At 35.2% G+C, this 16,944-nt stretch overlaps 1 protein-coding gene across 9 annotated transcripts in view; it reads left to right on the top strand.

The window, feature by feature from the left end:
• The window catches only part of LOC125049319 (rho GTPase-activating protein 21), a 370,956-nt gene that overhangs the window by 271,520 nt on the left and 82,492 nt on the right, over positions 1-16,944 (top strand). For 8 of the 9 annotated variants that reach the window (XM_047648473.1, XM_047648474.1, XM_047648472.1 and 5 more), the window contains 4 exons: positions 14,313-14,486; positions 14,945-15,208; positions 15,727-15,974; positions 16,352-16,897. In XM_047648473.1, the coding sequence (XP_047504429.1) occupies positions 14,313-14,486; positions 14,945-15,208; positions 15,727-15,974; positions 16,352-16,897 (1,232 nt within the window). The remainder of the gene's footprint in view (positions 1-14,312; positions 14,487-14,944; positions 15,209-15,726; positions 15,975-16,351; positions 16,898-16,944) is intronic. The other variant, XM_047648470.1, reaches the window with a different exon arrangement.

Below are 16,944 nucleotides of genomic sequence, written 5' to 3'. Positions count from 1 at the left end.
AAGACACCACAAGTGACTCTATTTTATTGAGAAAGACACCACAAGTTTGACTCTATTTTATTGAGAAAGACGCCACAAGTTTGACTCTATTTTATTGAGAAAAACACCACAAGTTTGACTCTATTTTATTGAGAAAGACACCACAAGTGACTCTATTTTATTGAGAAAGACACCACAAGTTTGACTCTATTTTATTGAGAAAGACACCACAAGTTTGACTCTATTTTATTGAGAAAGACACCACAAGTTTGACTCTATTTTATTGAGAAAGACACCACAAGTTTGACTCTATTTTATTGAGAAAAACACCACAAGTTTGACTCTATTTTATTGAGAAAGACACCACAAGTGACTCTATTTTATTGAGAAAGACACCACAAGTTTGACTCTATTTTATTGAGAAAGACGCCACAAGTTTGACTCTATTTTATTGAGAAATACACCACAAGTTTGACTCTATTTTATTGAGAAAGACGCCACAAGTGACTCTATTTTATTGAGAAAGACACCACAAGTTTGACTCTATTTTATTGAGAAAGACGCCACAAGTTTGACTCTATTTTATTGAGAAAAACACCACAAGTTTGACTCTATTTTATTGAGAAAGACACCACAAGTGACTCTATTTTATTGAGAAAGACACCACAAGTTTGACTCTATTTTATTAAGAAAGACACCACAAGTGTAACTCTATTTGATTAAAAAAGACACTACAAATTTTACTATATTTTAATAAGAAAGAAACCATAAGTTTGACTCTATTTTATTAAAGAAGACACCACAAGTTTGACTCTATTTTATTAAGAAAGAAACCACAAGTTTGACTCTATTTTATTAAGAAAGACAAAGTTGGTGTGAGCTTTTCTTGATTGACATTTATTAGTTTTAAATAATTATTTGCTTTACTTTAACATATAAAATGGAAATAACATTAACTAATAATTATATTTTATTGTTTCAGGTAAATACAATGTGATGGTAAATTTCGCTCTTATTTAATAATTTAAATAGGGACGCGTCATCGAATATTATCGATATCGATTTCGCTATGTGACCCAGGGAAGTCGCATAATATTACGTATTTATTGGAGTGGTTAAAAGTGCGTCCGAACACGCAAGCCCGAGGCTACCGGACAGGAAAACGATCGTTTCTTTACGCTCAGAAATTGAACGTGTATTTTTGTTTTACGACCAAAATGTATCGATTCGTAATGCAAGTCACGGACTAGTAGACATTCGTTGAGCTAGTGATGTGAAACAACATGCGAACTATTTGAACCGCTGAGATTAAAATATGATTGGGCAAACGGGCAGGAGGCTCATCTGATGTTAAGTGATATGACACACACATTGCCAGAAGCAAGTCGTTGCTGGTTTTTCAAGAATTGGTGCCCTTTTTACTTGAAGGACCCTAAGTAGAAATGTTTCAGAATTATTTCAGTGGGTATTCCACGTAGCCCGGCAAAATGTCTTAAATAACGCTCAGTTGTTGCTGTGCTCGCTCGCAAGTGTGTTCCCGGCCTTTTAAGACAATTATATTTAATGATTACTTAGCCTATGAACAGTGAACAGAGGAACGTACTTATCAATGTGTATTTGAAAAAGTTTGATCTGCCATGGCGTTCTTTTTTAAGTTTTTCTATTCTTTCTCTACTCAAAGGTCAACTTTCAGCCATTTTAAGTTTGGTTGGAATTACGGATGCAGTCAAAATTATTCGTAATTTCGAAATCAGCTCAGTGCTGATTCACAGCTGGTAAACTGCATTCCTAAGACATTTTAAAATAATTTCAAAAAGGAAATTGAACAAGTTAAATGAACATTCCGATTTCATTTCGCTTGTAAACGGTAAAAGCTTATCGATGTTATATTTATCGATATTAAGCAATTGTTACATCACTCGTATTTATTTAGGACGAAAGTGGTATGCGAGTGGATTATTGTTGATGTTTATTAGTTTTCACTTTGGATTTATTCAGTTTTAGTATTACGGAAGTTCTTACCTATAGAGTTATGTCTTTATACATAGTCCAAAGAACATTTATTTAATCGAATTTTAAAATGTATAGTATTTAATATTAACTAGCGATCAGACGTTGTCCTGCATGGAGTTTTTTGTTCTATGGATTGGTCGTCGACGATTCGAATCGCTGAATGAGGTGAAGTAAAAATAGCTTGGGGCCTACCATGAACTTTCTTTAAACAATTCAGTTGAGATGCTTATGAGTTTAGGTACCAAAAGTTAATAGTTACCTAAATTCATTTTTATTTTAGTTATGATTTTCGAGTTATAAGTTGATTTGTAATATCTTTTGCAAAGGGTTTTATATCAGGAATTCGCTTCGATATAGGTATTAATTTTTATAAATTTGTAAACAATACCCCATTATATTTATATGTTAAACAATTTGTAAAAATATATCTATAGAACTTAAATTTTGTAAACATCAAAATATTGTCAATGGGCTGGCAATAAGAGCTCATGGCAGGCCTTCTAGACCTTTTATACGACGCAATTTTTCTTGAAGGTGATTTTGACATTCGTTCCTTATAGACTTATAAGTAGTTATAAAGAGTAATCATTGCAGATGAATGATTAAACTTAAATATAGTAGATATTTCCCACTACGAATCTAGCTTGTTAGGTATCGGATCTTGGTGTCAGTCGAGGCGCTAACTAGACAGTTGGACAGCAAACAGCGGTAACTAGAGACAGGAACTCGTATCTTATAATGTGGCATGAGCCTAATTAACTGATCTTATGACGGGAACAGTAACGTTATATCACTTTTTAAACTTGCCTTGAGTTATGTAACCTAATGTTAAAATTAAATCGTGGCGCTTCAACCTCTTTTAGGTCTGGGCCTCACATTTCTGAATCTGTTTCATGATCATTTTTCAATCTAATAGGCAAGTAGGTGATCAGCCTCCAGTGCCTGACACATCCGTCGACTTTTTGGGTCTAAGACATGTCGGTTTCCTCACGATTTTTTCCTTCACCGTTCGACGAATGTATGCGCACATAGAAAGAAAGTCCATTGGTGCACAGCCGGGGATGGCACCTACGACCTCAGGGATGAGAGTCGAGAAAAAAAATTTGGTATAACGTTTTCAAATTGTTGCGTATCGCTTTTATGTTCTCGCGTTGTGTCGATTCATATAATTGTCTTTAACGACTATGATCGTTGTCGACTTTCGATTTCAGTCGACGACAGACGATTCAACTCTCACCGCAGTCATTATTGTGGTTAAGCGTACACTTGCGTAAACAAGTGCATTTATTTTGTCCTAGACAGCCTGTCTGCAAGTAAAGCCTATTATGCAAACGTGTAGTGTCGTGTCGAAATGAAATTGTTTTTCAATTTTTTACGTACGTATGTATGATTAAAAATTTCCTGTTTTTTTATTAGCTTACTTATTAATTTGTTTTTAATATTCAGACAAATAGCTGACATGAGCTATTTTATATAATAAAAGACCCTAACAAAAGGCTACAATATTTTTTTCAAATAAAACGCTTACCAAGCTTTTTAACAAGTCAAGCGCTATACAAAAAAAAATTGTTTGCCCTTTACGAACAGTGAAAATGGTTCCATAGGCTCAGAAAATTACTGGTAATGGACAGCCATTCCGCATAATAGCCAGGTCCACAAACTATAATCAGTAGAGACATTTGCTAAAACGCTTCATAAACGTACTTAATTACCAACGTTTTAATTGATTAATGTGAATCTTTAATAGAACATTTCAATTTATTAGTTGTCCCTTTGAATTAATGAGCAGTGTTCGGCTAGTGGCTTCAGCGTGCGACACTCATCTGAGGTCGTAGGTTCGATCCCCGGCTTTGCACCAATGGACTTTCTTTCCATGTGGGCATTTCACGTTCGCTCGAACGGTGAAGGAAAACATCGTGAAAAACCGGCTTGCGTTAGACCCAAAAAGTTGACAGTGTGTGTCAGGCACAGGAAGCTGAAAGGAGGCCTCAATTTTTTTCCAAATTAAATGATCAGTCGCGTTTTCCAATCAATAATTTATTGTGAAACCTAGTAGATTATTTAAGTGTTTAACAAACATATAAAAATGTATCCAAAGAAAAGTTGTTTACTAGTCGGAATTTAAAACATTTTTTTTACCGAAGTGTATTGTGGAGGCCCCACAACTAAATTCGGCCATGCATAGACGAAACACTATGGGTTTCCATACAACATGACTTAACCGTTACGAATAGAAGCAACGGGCGTTATTATAAGATCCAACTGTAATTTGTAATCTGTGTAATGGCAATTTAGGATCGTTTTGACGTGAAACTAAATAATCACTGTGTGGCCTCTAATGAGCCGAGGTTATTAAAGTTGTGGTTATTTTGTTCGTAATGGACCCCGCTAAACGCGTATAACTAGAGAGTAGCGGAATTTGCTGTATGTATACATAAGCTATTTATATTTTGATAATCATTTACAAGAGTCGCGTTATACATAATTTGTTACAAAACGGTTGAATTTTTTGAACGCCGGCTGCATGCACGAAAAAGCATGACTCATTGTCCCGCTTCGCTCATTGTCCTGTTACGCTCAATGTATGCTTGCGCCGCATCTATCACTCTTCCACTCGATTGGCCTATGCGTCCAAGGAGAAGAATACAAATAAAAGTAAATTTATCAATTAAATTGTAGATTTCATTTCAGTCCTTTGTATCCATACAAAATAGTCCGTAAACCGAATTTACAGAGAACAATTTTTTATTTATTAAATTTCACTATAACAACAACCTATATTATTTCTAAAACATGATTATCAAACAGCGGTATCTCGTAGGCACTTAACAGTGTTTTTTTCCCTTGTTTAAAAAATATATAGAAAAGTAAAAAAGTCTTTATATTTAGTTCTAATGTAAGACATTCGATAAAGTACAGTATCTTATGTAAAATAAATAAACACATATTTAACAGTTATTTAAAAAATCAGCCTTCTGTGCCTGACACGCCGTCGTTTTTTTGGGTCTAAGGCATGGTTTCCTCACGATGTTTACCTTCTACATTCGAGCGAATGTTAAATGCGCACATAGAAAGAAAGTCAATTGCACAGCCGGGGATCGAACCTACGACCTCAGAGATGGGAGTCGTTCGCCAGCACTGCTGTTTTATTACTTATTAAAAATACAAATCTGTTAAATTCAGATTTATGTTAAATTAGACAATTATTCATGAATTGCAACTCGGCCTAAATAAACATTACACAACTGTAGATTAAAAGCCTACGGAAAAATTAAATCTAGACTTTATCGTGTAATCTAGACTTGAATAACGAACAAACACAGTGGTTATCGGTGTCTCCCACTAATCAATTAGACCGAGGCATAACCAGACCAATGCGATTGATATAATAGCGGGAAATGGACAAGATTTCAACTTCTTGGTCCAGGAAGTTGGAATAGCTGTCGGCACGCAATTGTTTCAAAGCACTTTTTGTGAGAGTGGTTCTAAGGACACGCAACTGATTATTTTGAAATGATATTATTATAAATTAGTGCTTGTATGTATGTAAATATGATTACTGGTATATAAAAATTGCAGAAAGTTAACCCTTGGCTTGCTAAATACGTCGGAAGACCAGCTCTTAAGCATGCCCGATGTGGCACTTGTAGGTGATAGAGCTTGTGAACCAAGCGGTTGTGCCAGACCTTGTCGAACGCCTTCGCTATGTCATGTGTTTGAATGGCGCTCTGGATGGTTTAGATATACAAATCAGCCCGGCAGATGGCGCTGCAGTCGGTATCAAATAAACTGCTGGTATAAATATATAAATCTTCTGTTTATGTGTTAGCAATTAAACTCCTAAGTACAGATTTTGATGACATTTTTTGTGTGTTCAAGTGGAGTCGAGAATGATTTATATTATTAGATTTTTTTGTTTAAAGACGTCTGTACAGGATAACGTCTGTCGGATCCGAATAGTTTCGTATTTGCAACATTGATTAATGAAATATACGCCATAACACAATATATTGTGTGAAACAAGTCGGAAACCCTACATGACATCAGTTCAAGTAACAACGTAATACAAGTTTAATGTCATCAATAGCTTTAAAGGAATCTGTATCTTATGTCCTGTAAAATAGGGATGCTTATTCTTTGAATCGTTATACATATAATGCGATTGTGGAGTCGCTACTTAGTACGTGTATATTATGAGCTTAACTTTAAAATATCACGTTTCCCGATAAAGTTCGCGTTAAACGTGACACATCAGAAGTCTTGTAATTTTGCAAGTAAAATTATATTTATGTCGTTGATCCCTTGGAAGATGGGACGGGCTTTGGTATGGGATGCTACCTGTGTAGACATGTTTGCCCCGTCAGACCTCCCTTGGACAAGCAAAGGGGCGGCCGCAGAGCAGACAGATAATAATAATCGGCTCAAATATAAGAGCCTCCAACTTCTATTTTTTCCCCTTTGGAGTAGAAACTCTTGGGCCGTAGGGTTCAAGTGCACAGGCGCTTATTAAAGATTTAAGTTGGCGTCTGGTAGATAGTACTGGTGCTTTCCATGTTCAACGAATTAGACCGCAATACAGCGAGGTAATGCTACCAGCTTTAAAACTACAGTGCCACAGGGACCAAACTTTTTAAATTTGTTTTGATTTTCTTTTTTTAATTACTATTATTACTATGTAGCTTAAGAAAATTGTAAATACTGTTTTTTTGATTGCAAGTAAATAGTTTTGAGGCGTATTTTTCATACAACGGGAAACTAATCTGATGTAAAGTGATACAGCCGTCCTCGCAAGTGCGGTGCCGGCCTTTTAATAGTATATGTTATGCATCGCCATTTTTATATTATATAGTCCTTGTTATAAAGTTTAAGGTAATTTTTATCTACTAAAATGGAAATTACGTATGACTTATAAAATTGTTTACATAGGATTGAAAGATACACGAAACTGCTATCAAATGTACTTTACGTACATTAAACGGGAGTAGAACAAGAAATTCCCTTCTTTGTAAATGTAAAACCTATAACAAAATCACTGTCTTACGATACAAAAATTATTCTGTACACCAATATCCTGAAGTTCCTGAGTTAAATTGAGACTCTACACTCGATCGACAATTTAAACTTGGTTATGATTAGTGAAGGTGTGCTATTGCGCTGTTTTATTTGTATATTTATTGTGCCTGGTAGCTGCACCCATAGCAGCCGCATAACATAATAACTAAGATTTTTTTGAAATCTTGCGAAACCATTTCGCGCCGCGGTATCCTCTTAAAGTAACGCGGGGAGTGTGATCAGTCTGTGAGGTGAAATGGGTGGGACAGACTAAAAGCCAACAGCGCCATCTCCTCGCTATGGACGAAAGTCAGGGTAACAGTTTCCCTTAATTCGTGCCCCTGTCAAGAGCGCCTGCTGCGCTACTGCGCTCCAAGAATAGCTTTAGTTATTGTATTTTATAAAGAAACAACTCCTGGTATGATACGTTTGACCTTATACACAATAAGGAATAAGTAAAGTATAAATTATGTTATAAAACAATAAATCAATTTAAAAAGTGCATGAAATGACTTTTATGGAAATTCCTTAATATCATGTTAATTAAATAATTAACTCAGTTGTGATAATATACTTTACGATCGGAGTCAATAAGATTTGCAATAACCATAAATATTAATGAAACGCAGTAATTGGGGGTATAAATTACTATAAATTGCATAATCGGATTTCCGTTGTACTTGTTGAAGGAAATTAAAGAAATTTTGTAAAAGTCAAAGTTTACTTATTACTTTATTAGCACATACTACCTTATTAAATTATGCGGTGTATAAACAAACAAGGATAGGATAGGAGCAATTAATGTAAAATTCCAGATTGACAAATATAAACAATTTCTAGGCAATTGAAAGTAGAGTAAAAAGGATTCTCACTCTAGATGTGGAGAGTGTTCAGAGGTACGGACCTGCAGCTGAGTTTCATCATCGGACGTCGAGGTTTAATACGAAATTCCACCTGTATCACCTCGACGTCCGTCCACAACTGAGCGCTTTTAAGGCAGCTTTTGCCGCGCACCACCACTATGTAGTTCCGAAGCAATTTTTTCGATAAAAGCACTTAATTATTTATTGGTGAGCCGACAGTGGTTACTTAAAACATAGGTATAAAGTCTGCTTACAATCGTAAAAGTAATAAAATACACCTTAAAAACTAACACAGCATAAAATATGAAATAGAGATCAAGCTTAGTTAATAAATAAACATTTATTAAGGTTTTCAATATTATTACTGTTAAAACTTTTAACCACGATATCTTAACCAGTTTACCTGATTATGTTTAAAAATAGACACTGTTATTACATTTGTAATAGTCTGTTATTTTACTCTGTCTAACGTTGGCATACATAAATTAAGAAAACAACTAAAGGAATAGGAAAAACAAAGTCGCTTTTCAATGTCTGGTTCTTCTTTAAAAGAAAAGCTGTGTTGGCCTAGTGGCTACAGAGTGTGACTCTCATCACTGAGGTCGTAGGCTCGAAACATTCGCTAGTACAGTGAAAGAAAAGAACGTGAGGAAACCGGCTTTCCAAAAGCGGCCCCATGTGATAGATACAGTAGGCTGATCACCTACTTAGCTATTAGAAAAAACTAATAATCACGAAACATTCTGTATCAGAGGTTCAGATCTAATAGGTCGCTTTTTTTAAAATGTAAAATATAGACTGTATAAAACAAAGATTCGTTCCGTCTTCTGCGGTGTTTTAAAGTACTAACTGGTAAAAAATGCTTTATTTCTTCGAATATAATTATATATTTGGTTAGTAGTTTGCGATAGTAATGATATACATTATTAACTCGACGTGTTGTAAACAGGGAATTATGTATATATTTTTGTTAAGAAAGTTATTTCTAGGTAATATTTGAGAGAAGGGAACTTAGCTGTATTTCATATTTTCGACGGGTACACAAAACTTTCATAGTAAACAAACGATTTCTCCTGCCTTTTGTTTCTCTATTTATTTTTGCATCTGGAGGTAAAGTGTTATAGTATCTTTTCGAGCATCTCGTGCGCTTGTATATTGACATACAACATGATATAGTATTGATGTTAGGTTTGTTAACAGCCTCACAGGGATAATTTTTAAATGATGTGTTTAAATATTAATCCTAGCATTTTTAGGTTTACAACGCAAACAGCTGAGAGACGAAAGGTGTATAAACAGGTCCCAAATACAAAAATGTATTAAAATTGTTTATAATTCTTGTGTGTTATATAATTAATTAAAATGTACAACATTCACTGCCTAGGGAGTTAAATACGAGTAGATTATTTAAACAAATCTATATAAATAAAAATGCAGAATGGCTGGACCGATTTGGCTAATCATAATCTTGATATATTTTTGGAAGTTCGAGAAGGTTTTAACAATTAGATTTTCCAATAAAAACTAGGAACTGTGGGAAATATTTGATGTATTTTGAACAAAAAAATCATACGAAGGTCACCGAAACATCTAGTTATAAATATAAATTAAATAGGCAATATTTCGCTACCATTTTATACGAAGGTGGTTTTAAAAGTTTAAATAAGAACTTTTACAATTACGTCATCTGAGTAAAATTTAATGGGCTTAGTTCCCGATAATCTTATGGAAGTTGGATCATCGAAATCTCGTTTCCTTAATGACTTCTATCGTTAGAGAAGATAATGGTCATGACCAAGAGAAAAAACGTTTGAAATCTATTTATATTGTGCAATAAAATATTTTATTAATTGTTGCCCAAGAGATTAAATTATGTATTAATGTAAAAGATAAACAAAAAATCTTGTTTAAATTAAGATAATATGAGTTCTATTGATATATAAAAGCTATGATTCTACGATATTATTCTATAAAACGTAGTCACATATAACCCATCTGATATAGACATTTATTATTAACGAAACACATACACAGAAACAGACACAATATAAAATAATAATAATCTAAAAAGAAAAATAATTAAAAAAATATGGAAAGAAAAAAGGTGTGTGTCTGTTGTGGTTGTAACTGGCCCTGGCTCAGCATTGTGGAGCAGACGTCCGAAGCGTTGGTCATTCTGCCAGGTACCACAACATTTAGTTTGCACCACAGACGCAAAAAAAGAACGTAATAATAATAATAGAAGACAAAATAATAATAGTAAAAATGAACAGTGTAAGTAAGTAATTAAAACTACTATAAGAAATAGAAAAATAAATATTTTTACTTTGCTTGTTCATGTTACTGGATATAAAAAATTCAAAATATGCAATAAACAAATAAATCCCCAATATAATTGCAATATAATCTGTAAAAGAAAACCTATTTGGTTATAGTAATAGACTATAGAATTGGCTAATTACAATTTACTTTCTAAATACGTTTATTATCTATCGATAAAGGGTCAATGAAGGTACTTAAACATCTCGCGTATACTGTTATGCCAATATATCTGCTAATAATAATAATTCTAGTTAATATACCTATGTTTTCTCATCGCCATTAACTGTTCGTTTTATACCCATATATATATCAATACATCGATGAAGCTGTTAGCAAATTACCTACCTGCCTGCTTTCAGAGGCTTTTATCAAATTGTATGGAATTCTAGCCCTTATCGACTATCATACCTTGCTAAGTACTGCCTTTTTTGCGTGGTGGAAGGCTAGATGACTTCAGGCTAATGGCTTGACCCAACGCGTAAATATCGGCTCCCGTCGGTACAAATGATTAATGTGAACAAGAATGGACCGAGTAATTGGTACTAAAAGCAAAGTGGAACTTATAATCTATAGAATTGATTATTAGCAGCCTATGTAGCTCGAGGAATTTCAATTTGTTTTGATTATTCAATGCACTGATTGGATTTTCTTATATTAAAACTAGCTGCCCCAGCGAACTTCGTTTCTCCTTAATGCCTTTTTAATACATACCAACATGGAACATTTTGCTATGCTACCCCAGAGACTGTTCGGTTTTCCGGAATGAAAACTTTTTTAGGTTTTTCTGTCATTTTTCTCTACACCTCAGAGTTCAAGTTATAAGTTCTTAACTAACACATAAAAACTAGGGGTTGATCATAGAGGGTAGATGAAATTAAGGGTTGTATGTATTTTTGTATGGTGTATCATAAAAAAAAAAAAAATTGTCTAAAAATTAAATAAATGTGTTGGGTTGGACACCTCTTATCACTTAGGGGTTTGAAATATAGATAGTAGCCGATTCTCAGACTTACTGAATATGCATAAAAAATTTCATAAAATCGGTCGAGCCGTTTCGGAGGAGTATGAGAACGAACATTGTGACACGAGATTTTTATATATTCGATATTTCAAAATTCCATTACTCTTAATTACTACTGGTAACACTAGTCATGTAAAATAAAAATATATCAGTACAACCGTCTGGGCCACAGATTTCTGTAGCATGATCATTTGTCAATCTACTAGTATGTGATCAGCTTCCTGTGCCTGACATACCCCACTTTTTGGGTCTGAGGCAAGTCGGTTTCCCCACGGTGTTTTCCTTCACCGTTCGAGTGAATGTTAAATGCAGATAGAAAGAAACTCCATTGGTCTCAGCCGAGGATAGAACCTAAGAGATGAGGGTAGCACGCTGAAGCCACTTGGCCAACACCGCTCTTTATATTTAGAATGTATCCAAGTAAAACAGAAAGCTGTAACCGATCCTTAGAAGCAGACGGAAAGGGTGTCCAAAGCCTTATAAGAGCGGAAGGGAACATGACGAAATCTCATCAAGCGATCGCATTATCTTAGTAATGTGATACATTTGTGTAGGGCTTCTTTAATACTAAAATCTCTTGATCTGTTTAAAATGTGAGCTTTTAAGTTGCTACCCACATTCTTCGATAGTAAAATACGGTACGTCCCATAACACAATGGTGCATTTTACTACATAGATAACAGCACATCTGAATATTTAGTCGAAGAAGATAAGTTAGTTTTTGCCGCTCCACCTCTTTGTGAAACCAGCTGCCCACTGAAGTATTTTTGAAGTAATTAAAAGGCCGGCAACGCTCTTGCGAGACTTCTAGCAACGTAAGTGTCCATGGGTGGCAGTACCACTTCAGGTGAGCCTCTTTCCCGTTGGCTCCTGTTTCATTAAAAAAAGTCAATACCACAGCATACATACGCGTATCACAAATGTCTATGGTCAAACGCGTGCAATTAGAGGGTAGCTGTTAATCTAATATATAAAATTCTTGTTTCACAATGTTCGATCCCATACTCCTCCGAAACCGCTCGACCGATTGTTATGATTTTTTAATGCATATTCAGTAAGTCTGAGAATCGGCTACTATCTATCTTTCAAACCCCTTAGTGATAACGGGTCCCCCCAAAAATACTTTTATTTTTTAGAATTTTTTTTGGTTTTATTTTTTTATGATACAGCATACAAATATACATATCACCCCTAACTTTCACCCCTCTACGATCAACCCATTTTTTTATTGAACTAAAAAAATGTTTCCTAGAAATAATATACATGGCAAAACAGCTAGTATACATATAAACTTATAGTAACAGTTAAACAAATTATATCTATATTAATATAACGGCCCGTATAAAGTAATATTCTAGTCATAATGATATGTAACTTTGTAAGTTCAAATGGGTTTTGAGCAAGGAATTATTTTTGCTGACCAGTTCCAAGTCGCGATTATCTTAGAGTTATGTTTCCGTTGTGGTTGGCGACGAGTTGAATTTGTAATAATTTTCTTCTATCCATTAGCACGTCGTCTCAGGTTATCGCTATAATATTTATTGAATATTAAATGTTAACACACTCCTTAGTTACAAAATTTACTGCGAACTTAGAATTGAGAAAGGTCGTTAATTTCTAAAAGGCCAAGTTTTATGTTGTGACCTATGAAACAGGCTATTAATAAGTTTACGTTCCATTGTATATCGAAAAAAAGTACCTATAACCGACGAGCATGTCGGACCGAAGCAAGTGATAATAATATTTAAATATAATAAAATTCTTGTGTCACAATGTTCGTTCTCATACTCCGAAACGGCTCGGCCGATTCTTATGATTTTTTTTTGCATATTCAGTAAGTCTGAGAATCGACTACTATATGTTTCAAACCCTTAAAGTTATAATAGGTGTCCATCCCAAAAAACTAATTTTAGACAAAAAAAAATATTATTTTTTTATGATACAACATACAATAATACATACAACCCTTTTTGTTATCTACCCTCTACTATCAAGCCCTATTTTTGTTATTGTAGATAGTTATTTTTATTGAACTGAAAAATGTTTCTTAGAAATAATATACATGGCAAAACGACGTTTGCCGGGTCAGCTAGTTTAAATATAATAATAATAGCCTTTGTTACTGTAAAATACTTATTATAGTACATAAAAATGTGAAGTAGGTACTATAGTATTATTTATAAACACTAATAGTTAATCGGCAAGCCGGTTAATTTCTAAGTATTTTACAGCTTGTCCGTAGACATAGGCCTCCTCTAAGAGCTTCCACTCTTCTCGGTGTCTAGCTTTACGTAGCCACAGGGCCAGCTGCTTACTTATATCATCTTCTTAGAAGAATATTTCAATAAAATAAATATAAATATCTTATTATCCCTTACTGTAGTGTTAATGATTATTATAACTTTGAGTGTCTAAACTTTCGTATCAATGAAGATATTCCTGTAGTATATACAAAATACAAATAGGTATGCAGTTATTGCAGTGTAAATTATGAAGTCATTAGCGATTATAACCATCATAACTATTAATATAATAATATATTATGCTATATAAAATAATTTTAGTGTCTAGTTTTACCAGGTGCAATAGAGTTAATTAGAAATTGGTTTGATCAATTTTTATTGCTCGATTACATATGCATCTGCTTATTATCACCTGTCTTGACGTTTGATTGATGGGTGTTGATTGAATCAAATTAATAAATTTGCTCATTAAATTCTAGTAAATTTATTTAGTTATAACGAGTGCACAGTTCATTACTGGGCTAATAGTGAGATACGCTTTTGCTGTGAGATTTTGTACTCATTATTGAACTTAATTTAGATAATAATTACTTGTCTATATTATTAAAGGTGAACAGTTATACTTTAGATTTTATAGGCTTTATTTGAGAGGCGCTTCGTTTAGTCAATCTATGCTTGTAATTGTTTATAAATTTTTGAATTAAATTACTTTTAAATTTGATACAAATATAACCATTTTGTTTATTGTACCAGTAAACTACGACAAGTAAACTTTAGCTTTATTTTGTTGTATATTTAAATAAATTATTATCATTTCAGCCTCCACCACTACAAGCTCCGCCCGTGGCACTGCCGCCACCGACTTCTACTGCTGGACCCCTCTCGCCCCATTCCTCCGCGCCCCGCACTATTGTCATTCAGCGACCGGACGCTAGGCACGGTTTTGGTTTCACGTTAAGGCATCTGGTTGTTTACCCACCGGACTCTTTACAGGTATTTATTGTTTTCTTTCTAGTTAGGCTTGAAATGTTATCACATATACGCAGACATGTAATAGGGCGTGACATGATGATGTAAAAAGGTCTTGAGATATGCATTGTCTTACAGACCCTTTTTACACGCTTTATATTAGCTTCACCTGTATGTATGTATGTATGTAACCGACTTCTTCGGACTCGATTTTGACCCACTTTAAACGGACAGATTTTATTTAAATTTTACGCACCTGTCAAAGATCGATGACAATGCGATAATCCGAAAAAAATAAATTTACTAAAAAATAACTAATAGTTTAAAAAACTAAAAAACACTTTTTAGTTTGATGTGCTTTAGAAGCGTGTTTTTTAGTTTTTTTTAACTATTTTAGCTTCCTTCTTTAATCTCGTGTGAATTCCGGGTTTTATTTAATTGACCTAAATAAAACCCGGAATTCAATATAATCATTTATCCAGGAGTTATACGAGGATGCCCGTCACCTGGCCGTGGGCGCAGTGGGCGCGCCCATGGACACGATCTTCGTGAGGTCGGTGCGGGCGGGTGGACCAGCAGCGGTAGCGGGCCTCCGAGCGGGCGACCGGGTGCTGGCGGTCAACGGCGAACCCGTGGCCTGTGGGCGCTCGCGGGCGCCCTACGCGAGAGTCGTGCAACTGGCGCAGAGGGAACCAAGAGTGCTACGATTAACTGTCGTGCCGAGAGATCACGATCTATTACAGAGGGTAAGGGGTTTTTGTAAATATTTATACAGTGTTTGATTACGTATAGATGAAAGTAGATGAAAGAAAAACAAAATAGGTTTCAGCCTTGTTTGATATGAACCAAGTTTCCATATAAAGTCAAAGTCAAACCATTTATTTCAATTAGACCACCTAATATGGCACTTTTGAACGTCAAAAAAAATACAAAGAATATTCTAGTTGCCCCTTCGAAAAGGTAGTTTCGTGTGGAGAAGAATGGGCAAGAAACTCCACACTTACTCTTTTGAAATAGGTTTACAATATTTTGTTACATTTGTTAAATAATTACATTTGAAGACAATGTACTCTTAGAATAAACTACTATACTAAAAAAGTTAGTATATATATATAAGATAGTGATACACAGCAGAGCTATCTGCTGAAAAGTAAACATTTTTGAGAATCAAGTCTGTGCAAGTAATATTTGTCACCATCTATGTATGTGTTCTGTCCATACAATTAATTTATTGAAAGCATATTAATTATGAACTTGGATACAGTATTTCAGCGAAGCAGCCTACAACCCTGAAACGAATCAGCGGCCCATAGAGATGCCGGCTCCAATCACAGAGCACGAATCGCGGCTATTCGACGCATACAGGCGTCCAAGAGCCAGTCTTCCTGCCTTGCCTGGTCCACAAGCCCCCGCAAGGATGAGAGAGGATCCAGAATACGCGACAGTTGCACCCCAACCACAGAGGTTTGATGCCAGATTAACCAACGCGCCGCATTATATCATACACGATGGGTAAGTGTCATCTACATTCTAGCGACTTTTTAAACAGTTTTCTTTCTTTTATTTTGGCCTATTAACTTAGAACAGTCTCAAAACCTTATGTTACAATTGTATTACTCTTTATATTACAAATAAATTAATACATGAAAAACAATAACTAAAATATATAATTAAAGAAGTTCCTTTAAGCAAGGTTCCGAAGATACTGGCAGCGTTTCCCCCTTTGAATAGCTAGACTAAACCTATGTCCGAAGTAGCTGCCAGCTCTTCGGTCTCCTGTGATGTTGACTAACCTTTTTGCTATCCCCTTAGAAAGCCTTATAGCGCTAGGACCCCATAGACCAATGGTACTAATGTATTGTACTAATTATGTTATAAATGTTTTCCAGAAGACGGGAGTCTGACATATCCCTGCCATCATCAGCCACAGAAAGCAAAGACAGTCTCGGCTCCTTTGACTCGAACTCAACACTGACGGGCCGAGAACTGGACGATTCGATAATCCTCTCCCGAATACGAAAGAGCCTCGAGCAGAAAGAGGCTTTTCTCAGACGTCCCAGTCAACCCACAGGATGGGTCACCCCGGACGTGCCACCTCCGATCAAACAGAAGGAGTTCTACGCTCGACCACAAAAGCTACAGAAGCCAGCTTGGCCTCCACCCCCTTCTTCTCCACCGCTTGCATCTTCTCCTCCTCCCCACCAACCGGCTACCGAGCAGAGAAGAGAAGATTGCGCCACAAGCGTGGACAGTGGCACCTACAGCGCCTATGGAGAAGTCAACGGCATGGATAAAAAGCTCAAACAAGATAGAAGCCAGTTTGTGGCGACGTTGTCCAACATACAAGAGACAGCGCCGTTTCAAAGCAATAATGTTGGAACTATGAATGGAACTAATAACGATAGCAGAGAAGAAAGAAATGACCAGGATAATAGGTAAATAGTAGTTTAAAATAACATAAAAAAAATGAATTATCAGAAAT

This window comes from Pieris napi, chromosome 5, assembly GCF_905475465.1.
Source record: "Pieris napi chromosome 5, ilPieNapi1.2, whole genome shotgun sequence".
In the NCBI taxonomy this organism is placed as follows: domain Eukaryota; kingdom Metazoa; phylum Arthropoda; class Insecta; order Lepidoptera; family Pieridae; genus Pieris; species Pieris napi.
The sequence above is the reverse complement of the archived record's forward strand: the minus strand, read 5'-3'. Positions and strand labels throughout refer to the sequence as shown.